This window comes from Poromitra crassiceps (assembly GCF_964638095.1).
Source record: "Poromitra crassiceps genome assembly, chromosome: 8".
NCBI lineage: Eukaryota > Metazoa > Chordata > Actinopteri > Beryciformes > Melamphaidae > Poromitra > Poromitra crassiceps.
The window spans coordinates 25,114,123-25,124,122 of NC_139629.1; the positions used below are offsets into that span (position 1 = coordinate 25,114,123).

The window sequence follows — 10,000 nt, forward strand, 5'->3', positions numbered from 1 at the left end:
TTCTGACGATGGTGGTGAATCCCATGAAGCTCTTCCAGGAGGTGCGTGTCACTTTTGAGGTGCCACTGTCTACTGATACAGTATTAAATAAAGAGGCAGAGAGGCAGCAATACTAAACCCAGTTATTGGTTTATTTGCATTTGGTATTTGATGTTGTATTGTGAGATGTTCCAACCGGCTACCTGTACATATAAAACACTATGTGTACTCTCACATTGGCCAAGTGAGCCATGCACAACATTGCACTGTAAATAATGTCAAAGCTGTAGTAGTGACATCTTGTGTCAACATACAAAAATAAAGATATTATGTAGCCTACAAAAGCAAAGCAAGTTACCCTCAATATTTGTTGTCATATTTCAGTATTTTCCTAGACCAGTGGAAAAAAAACAGCTATCCAAAACAGCTATCCAAACGAGACGACAAATAGTGTGAAGACTTGAAACCTCTTATTTACAGACAATGATAGTAAACCTTGAGCATTTAATAGGGGTGAAATGTCATATTACACATTAGCCATGGTTTGCTCCAGTGTAGATATATATCTGTACAAATCTGGCTAAGCTTTATTATAAAACGGCTCTCTCAAATCAAGCAATCTGATTGGTTCACAGCCATTGTATAAATCCAGTAACCCACTCCAATAACCCATGGCATTGTCACAATGCTGAGGAAGGCTTACGCCGAAACGTTCATTGTCACTGCTGTTGCTGCTTGAAGGTATTAAAACAACCCAAAAGGATTTATTTTGAGTGCTGGTTTTTTGTCCTTCTATAAATTTAATATCAATGCATCACATCTTACCTCTAATAGTCGACGAGACCAACGCAGAGTAGTGTCGCTTAACCCCGAGTGAATCGGCGAGTGTTAGTGTGTCTGTAGCCAGGGCAGATCAGGAAGTGAAATGAAACGGTTTGCAGCAGCCACTTCGGCCATAACCACAAAATAACTTCCAAAAAACCTGTTAGAATTTAACGAGAGATGTTCCCGAGAGTATGCGTGGCGTTCACATTGTTTATGTTATGTTGCTAGGCAGCGCAAACGGCGTAGGAAGGCAGCTGCGTTTCACTTCCTGGTTTCACTTCCGCGTTTCACTTCCGGGTTACCCGGTCCGGTCGCTCTAGAGAGCCCCCTGTTGACGCGAGTTTAGACAGACTATAGACTTAATAATCACCTAAGGGAGCAATCTCAGATACACACGGCTTTGGTCTCGTCGACTATTAGAGGTAAGATGTGATGCATTGATATTAAATTTATACTGTTTAATAACAATCGAAAAAGTTGCTCGTAGCTGCTTTAAGTAAAGACCAAGTGTACTTTTATGCAAGTATACTTATATACTCAAGTATACTTTATGCACCAAGTATACTAATATCAATATACTAGTAGTATACTCCAAGTGTACTTGCCTAATACTTCTTGACACTAAATTGGCACTAAATCGGCCCAATTCAGTATACTAGTAGTATACTAAGTAAGTATACTACTAGTATACTTTAAGTTTAAGGAAAAAGTACAACCATGTGAGATTCGAACTGAGGGCCCCTTCCTTTCAGCACAATGTCCTGTGTCTTATCCACTCGACCATCCATTCAGCTGAGTAATGGAGTGAATGTTGACCATACCACTATATGTGTATCTGTCTCTATTCTAACACTATAGCTCGGATTGGGCTGAAAATTTGCATGGAGGTGGGTTATGATCTGGGGAAGGTCATGAGCAGATTAGAAAGTCCTGGAATCACCTGGAAAGTCCTGGGAAATCCTGGAAACGACCTGGAAAACACCTCATGCCCACAGCCCAGTTCGGATTGGGCTGAAATTTTGCATGGAGGGGGGTAGTGATCTGGGGAAGGTCATGGGCATGTCATCAAGTCCTGGGACCACCTGGGAAAGACCTGGAAAATCCTGGAAAACACCTGGAAAACACCTTACGCCCACACCCCAGGACGGATTGGGCTGAAATTTTGCATGGCGGGGTGTTAGGATCTGGGGAAGGTCATGGGTCCATCACCAAGTCCTTGAACCACCTGGAAAGTCCTGGAAAATCCTGGAAACCACCTGGAAAATACTTCACATCCACACCCCAGGTCAGATTGGGCTGAAATATTGCATGGCAGGGGGTTATGATCCGGAGAAGGTCATGGGCACTTCATCAAGTCCTGGAACCACTTGGAAAGTCCTGGAAAACACCTGACACCCACACCCCAGGTGGCATTGTACTGAATATTTGCATGGCGGTGGGTTGTGATCAGGGGATGGTCATAGGCAGGTTGTGTACTTCTGGAAACCATGTCTGGACACCACCATAATTTCCAGCGAGGCAAAAGTCACAGTTGTATTGCTTTAATTGTGCCTATAAAAGGGAGCATGGGCTCTGTTTGTCTGTTTGTTTCTCTGTTTCAATTGTCCCTCTGATGATTTCATTCATGAATTAATGTCTATGACATCATCACTGATGATGTCACAATCTCTATGACATCATCACATCTATGACATCATCAGTGGTGGTCATCAGTGAGTGATGTCATCAGTGATGTGAAGTTGAGCAATTGTGTGCTGAGTGACTCCATATATTCTGGTAGCCTTAGCAGCCAGTATACATCAAGTCTGCTACTCTCATATATGGAAGAATTGTCAATAAAATCAGCCAAATGTGTATGGTGTGTATACTACCTCAAAGAAACCGATATGTCTGAAAAAGTATTTAATCAGCTATAATCTATCGACTATAAGGGACCACATGGAAATAAGCCTCTGGGATTTATTGTGATATCCTGATTTTTCCATTTTATATGCAGAACTGCTGTAGCGTACTTCAAATAAAACAAATCAACTACAAGCCAAGTATACTTATACTTTCTGTATAAGGCAAGAATACTTATTTATACTTTTCTTGTGTGTATCTCAATCACAAGTTTAAGTACAAGTACAGACAGACAGACAGACAGACAGACAGACAGACAGAGGGGGTTGGTCAGTCAGGGTGAAGGTGATCACAGTTTTCCTATTAGCTTGCACGGCATCTGGTGTCAGACGGTTAAGGGATTAGAATGAGACGGCCTCGGATTGTGACGCAAACACACACACACACACACACACACACACACACACACACACACACACACACATTCACGACTAGACATGCTACTACCAATGCCAATGAGATTTTTTTTACACATTCCATCAGGTGAGGAGGTACTCTGTCATTCTCAGAATTCTGTCTTTACTCTCATAATACTAACACAGTCATTTGGTTAATCTAAGGACTCAAAATCATTTTTCACATTAGCCTTAACCTTTCATAAGTGCATAGAGTTTCATATACAGGGAAAATCCTTGTCTTTGGTTAATCATTTTCTCTAGGTGGCCAGTTTGCACAATTTTTGGAGGCAGTTATGTCATTAAATTCTAATCTTCCCCATTGTTCAGGTCAAAGGGTAGGTTATGCTGTAGATTTCAGTGGTTCTCAAATTGGGGTCTGGGAAACCCCAGGGGGCCTTGATTGGGTTCCAGGAGGTCCCCAGCAAAAAGGGGAATCCTTTATGTTGGCTCTAATTCCATCCTCGTGTCAATTTAGGGGTCCTGGACATGAAAGCTTTGTAAACTTTCAAATGTTTGTTTGTTTGTTTATTTATTTAAGAAAAGGGACAATGCACATTAATTAACATGAGCATGTGAGTCCATCATGTAAATGTGCCAGATTTAGCCATACAGGCTAATTTTCATCTGCAGTCCCTGGCAGGTTGATGTTATATGTGAAACATTAACAAACACATGCAATAGTACAGAAGACATAAGTAGACAAAAGCATATAAAAGAAGAAAAGCACAAGCAGATTAATAGCATATAAGAACATGCATGAGCACATATAAAAAGAACATGCAAGATGACATTAGCATATTCTATACAATACATGCCAGAGCAACAGCACATAAACACATAAAAACAGACAAAAGCATATAAGCAACTTTTCTTTGCACTGGGTGATGTCTATGCATTAATTCACTGCTATCACAATAGTTCAGGTGATGCAGCGTGCTAACAAACCTTCTGGCCAGGCAGGGTGTGTTGACGTACAAGTGACGCGTGATGGGGCGGGGCACTATGTGTGCTAGCTTGCATTTTGACTCACTGTCTGACAGCAGAATTGACCAGCTTGAGTCAGATGTCTACAAAGGTATGCTCACACACACACAGACACACACAGACACACACACACACACACACACACACACACACACACACACACACACACACACACACATGAATACACACATCCAACGCATAAATGCAGGAATGCAACACATACACACAAAGACCACAAGTGCACACACAATAGTGTGCATGCAGCCACGCCCACTGACCCTATTCACACACACACACACACACACACACACACACACACACACACACATGCATGCACACACACACACACACACACAGACACGCACACACACACGCACACAAAGCCACTGATGGCTGTTAAAGCCCTGCATGGCGTCATTGCCAGGCAGTGGGTGGGTGTGGCCAGGCAGTGGGTGGGTGTGGTCTTCACTGGCTGGTTAAACATTCCAAGGCTTAAATACTGAACAGCCACTGCCATTCAGGACCACATCACTCTGCCCCTCCCTCTTCTCTCTCTCTCCTCTCTCTCCCTCCCTCTCTCACACACATCGCAGTCCGGCTCACTCTCGCTCTACCATCCAATAGCTGAGCTGCTACTTTTCAGTATCAGGAAGGTAACTATCAATAATGTTTGTTTGTTTGTTTGTTTGTTTGTTTGTTTGTTTGTTTGTTTGTTTCTTTTATTTTGGTACTGCCTGGCTCAATCATTCAGTAGATTAAAGTCTTGTTTTTATATCAGGACCGTAGCTATCAGTAATATTGTTTCTGTCTGTAGCTCCCTTTCATTTTGCACTCATTCAGAAGCTATGAAGACTTATTGTCAAATATCAAGAAGGTGGTTAGTGATAATTACTGTGTGTGTGTGTGTGTGTGTGTGTGTGTGTGTGTGTGTGTGTGTGTGTGTGTGTGTGTGTGTGTGTGTGTGTGTGTGTGTGTGTGTGTGTGTGTGGGTGTGGGTGCGTGTGCGTGTGTGTGTGTGTGTGTGTGTGTGTTTCCCTGTTATAAAAAAGGAGTCCCTCCCTCTCTCTTTGAGCCACTGGAGCCACTTGTGATACTTATTCCAATGTCTCTGTCTCTCCCTGTTCACATCAGTTGACAGCCTCAGCCTCCTCTCCTGCTCCCCTCTCGTCTCAAAGTTCCTCGGTTCGCACCGGAGCCTCTGCAGGACCTCTGAAGACATCTTGCTGAGGTTTTGCTCGGGTCAGCTCAGCTCGGTTGGAACAGGCTGCTTCGGTCGGAGGTTGGAGCTTTTCTGCAGCAGATCTGCTCTAACAGTGAGCCGTCTGGGCTTCAGCGGGCAGCCGGAGAAGATGTCTCTCCATATGTCAGTGATCGTGTGCATCTCCGTGGTCCAGCTGTGTATGGGAGAGCAGCCTGTGCAGGAGGAGATCATCACAACCAGTAAGTACCTATACGCTATATGAAGGAGACATACCAGCACAGGTATGGGGAATGAGGGAGAATGCCTCTGTCATCAAACTATGATGTATGGTGACAGTCGAGATAGGGAATAGAGTATGACGCACTATAGGCTATGTGCTATTCAAGATTCAAGATTCAAGATTTTTATTGTCACTCCATGGTATCACGTGTGAAATTCTTGTGCTGTGGACTCCGTTTACAACATAGTACAAGTATAACAGGGCATATGAGTGCAAAAACAACAAGAGACACAACAAGCAATAAGGCAGTAGAATGATAAGACAAGTCAGAGACAGTGGCCTATTCACTGCACATAGGTGCACATGTCGTGTGCATACTTTAGACGTGATTCAACATTTTAAATTCGGCGTATTTGACATACAGGTGCAAATAGCATATTCCTTATTAAACATACAATTAAACTCGGCGTTTTAAATTCGGCGTATTTGACATACAGGTGCAAATAGCATATTTCTTATTAAACATACAATTAAACATTAGACATACGTAATGGTAGCAGCTACAGTACGGTACAGTACGGCTACTACACTATTTGTGTATGTTAAGGAGTCTCGTGGCCTGCGGGAAGAAACTGTTCCTCAAGCGATTTGTGCGTGCTTTTGGGACCCTGTATCTTCTCCCTGAGGGTAACAAATTCACATTTTATTTATGAGAACAGCCTGTACAGTACAACCTAAAAAGTATGAACTCTGATTGAGAATGGAGTCTCAGCATGGGCAAAAAATGTAAGGTCAAATAGAAACAAACAGTAGGCTAATGTTGACAACTCTCCCAAACAGAATACAGTCCAGAAAGTGAGTTCTGAAAAGCCAGAAATCTCAGCATCTATAAGTAATAATAACTGAATCAATGGTATTGATTAACAACGCTATCAACCCCCCTGCAGATATATTCAGTCCTTTTGTGCTATGGGACAGTATCAATCCAACAACAACAACAACAACAACAACAACAACAACAACAACAACAACAACAACAACAACAACAACAGATAGAGATAGATAGATAGATAGATAGATAGATAGATAGATAGATAGATAGATAGATAGATAGATGGATCATTTTTAGACAGTGAGAAGGAACAATTGGAAAGGACTGTTAGTAAGAAGGAAGTTGCTTGCTGTTTCTACATAGTAAACTAGCTTACTATGAAATGCATGTCAGGACAACTTTTTCAACAAAATAGCAAATCATTATTTCACATGATTGAATATGCTCAGCAGTACAGTAGCTAGATGAAAAGAAAAAGAGACATGATAAACAAGGAATCTTAAGCACTTGAAGTGACACAATGGATTCTACACATCAACAGAGAAGTGCAACTCAATATGGATCAAATGTTCTGTGTAAATGTGCTGCAGGACACTGGGCAGCATTATGTGATTTCAAGAGTCGCCTATATGAATATTATGTATATTAGTAACACACAGCATGGCATACAGTAACACACATTTTAGAGGTTTGGTTTGTGTTCTATGAATAGGAAAAGACAACAGTAACAAGACAAGGCCTACTCAGCTGCAGACAGGCTGACGTGCGGCACCCAGAAACAGAGCAGACAGGCTGACGTGCAGCACACAGAAACAGAGCAGACAGGCTGACGTGCGGCACACAGAAACAGAGCAGACAGGCTGACGTGCGGCACACAGAAACAGAGCAGACAGGCTGACGTGCGGCACACAGAAACAGAGCAGACAGGCTGGCGTGCGGCACACAGAAACAGAGCAGACAGGCTGACGTGCGGCACACAGAAACAGAGCAGACAGGCTGACGTGCGGCACACAGAAACAGAGCAGACAGGCTGACGTGCGGCACACAGAAACAGAGCAGACAGGCTGGCGTGCGGCACACAGAAACAGAGCAGACAGGCTGACGTGCGGCACACAGAAACAGAGCAGACAGGCTGACGTGCGGCACACAGAAACAGAGCAGACAGGCTGACGTGCGGCACACAGAAACAGAGCAGACAGGCTGACGTGCGGCACACAGAAACAGAGCAGACAGGCTGACGTGCGGCACACAGAAACAGAGCAGACAGGCTGACGTGCGGCACACAGAAACAGAGCAGACAGGCTGGCGTGCGGCACACAGAAACAGAGCAGACAGGCTGACGTGCGGCACACAGAAACAGAGCAGACAGGCTGACGTGCGGCACACAGAAACAGAGCAGACAGGCTGACGTGCGGCAGACAGAAACAGAGCAGACAGGCTGACGTGCGGCACACAGAAACAGAGCAGAGCGAAAGGACAACAATGAACATATGACAACGGTGACAGCAGCACCGACAGCTGTGCCAGAGTCCCGACTAACAATCTAGAAACCTCCCAAGCAAAACGCTTCCTTTGTTGAGGAGCACAGCCCATTTTGTTCTGCTCTGTGCCTGTATTCTTTTCAAGAAGAGGTGGAGAGGAGAGGAGTAGAGATCCTGGGTGTGTGACTGAGTGTGCACACTATTATTTCCAAATGAAATGATATAAATAATACACCTTTGTTTGTATAGCACTTTACTGGAACAGAGGAGCCATCAAGCCGAGGCCAAATCACAAGTGCACAACGTTTAAATTTAAATGACGGAGATAAAAGAATGAATGAAAATGAAAATGAGGTAACAATCACAGAGGCAACCCAAGGTCAGCTCGTATGTTACCATGGCAACAAATTACCATCTGATCTCACACTTGGGAATGCAAACAAACAGGAAAAGCCTGAGAATGTGTAAAAAAAAAAAAAAAAAAAAAAAAAAAGTCTTTGTGCATTAATAAGCAGAAAAGCTGTCATGTCAACACCTGTGGCAACTGATTGCTGTTTGCATCTTATACATACATATGTACATACATACATACATACATACATACATACATACATACATACATACATACATACATACATACATACATACATACATTATAATTTATGAAGCAATTAACAAGAATTTGCACAAGTAAATAACTACTTGATAGTGCTTCACATTTAGCTCTCTGAACTTGCATAGGATTTCTAACCAGGGAGTCAGCCTATATTATGTGATGACAGTTAAACGCATATCTAATGTTTAATGTAAAGTTATTAGATATTTTAAAGGCTTTAGCATCAGAAGTCTAAAAGCCTAGCAAACACAGGCTGAAGATGGAATCGTGGTCGTTTTTCGGACATTATTTTATCTCTACGCACTCAAACCTTTGGACACACCTGATTGAATATTGTATGTTTTTCATTCTCATAAACTCATTTTGATCTAAAGGCTTCTGCTTGACATTTGCCCCTTAGACACATTTAAATAGTGAAGTTGATCCTATGTATGGATTTCTTTCCAAAGCCTTCGTCAAAGGGCAGCTACTTCAAATAATCTAAAATATAAGATTTGTGGTCACTTCATTATTCCATCTGTGTCATTTGATAGTTTTAATGTCTTTGTTATTAGTCTAAAATGTGGAAAATAATCAAAATAAAGAAAAATCGGTGTCCAAACTTTTGACTGGTAGTGTAACATAGCATTTTATCAATCCCCTTTATCAATTTAAACCCTACATGTCGACCACTTTATGTGCTGTATAGTTTTCTTTATTCAGCATTTCTTCATGTTATTTTATTTGTTAAACTTTCTTAAACGCATGCTGGCTGTCTCGCAGGGCGTGGCCACACGCGCACACACACACACACACACACACACACACACACACACACACACACACACACACACACACACACACAGGGCGTGCCTGTGAGAGAAAATGACAAAGTGTGTTGCCATCGTCGGGCTGTAGCCAGTGAGCTCATGCAGCGGTGTGGTTGGGTAGAGTGAGTCAGAACAGTTGGTTTGGCCAGCGGTCTGAGAGAGTTGTTATTGGTCAGATGATATTTCATTTGGCACAGCAGAGTTTGGGTTGCAGTTTTGTTTGGCAGTGAAAGCTTATCCGACGAGGCCCATTCAATTCCACTAACCAAATTTGCGAGTAATACCTGGGCTACACAACTGGAAATGGAAACTCATATGGCACAAATTGATAGACTCTGCTATCAATCCGCGCTACCACGGTAGCATTTTTTGTTACCGTGCTTTATAGTTAACCTGGGTCTGATGGTAGAGAAGCAGCTAACTGGTTGAGAGGGTAACTGGGTAACTGTGCGTAACTGGTTGAGAGGGTAACTGGGTGTAACTGGTTGAGAGGGTAACTGGGTAACTGTGCGTAACTGGTTGAGATGGTAACTGGGTAACTGTGCGTAACTGGTTGAGATGGTAACTGGGTAACTGTGCGTAACTGGTTGAGAGGGTAACTGGGTAACTGTGCGTAACTGGTTGAGAGGGTAACTGGGTAACTGTGTGTAACTGGTTGAGAGGGTAAGTGGGTAACTGTGTGTAACTGGTTGAGAGGGTAACTGGGTAACTGTGCGTAACTGGTTGAGAGGGTAACTGGGTAACTGTGCGTAA

General features: G+C 42.9%; 1 protein-coding gene across 2 annotated transcripts in view; it reads left to right on the plus strand.

Annotated features, from left to right (window-relative positions):
* The window catches only part of LOC310780453 (caspase-7-like), a 9,484-nt gene extending 4,051 nt beyond the window's left edge, over nt 1-5,433 (plus strand). The window contains exons 3-4 of one of the 2 annotated variants that reach the window (XM_083641031.1): nt 4,682-4,741; nt 5,220-5,433. In XM_083641031.1, the coding sequence (XP_083497157.1) occupies nt 4,682-4,741; nt 5,220-5,315 (156 nt within the window). In that variant the 3' untranslated portion in view covers nt 5,316-5,433. The remainder of the gene's footprint in view (nt 1-4,681; nt 4,742-5,219) is intronic. The other variant, XM_083641032.1, reaches the window with a different exon arrangement.
* The last annotated feature ends 4,567 nt before the right edge of the window (nt 5,434-10,000 follow it).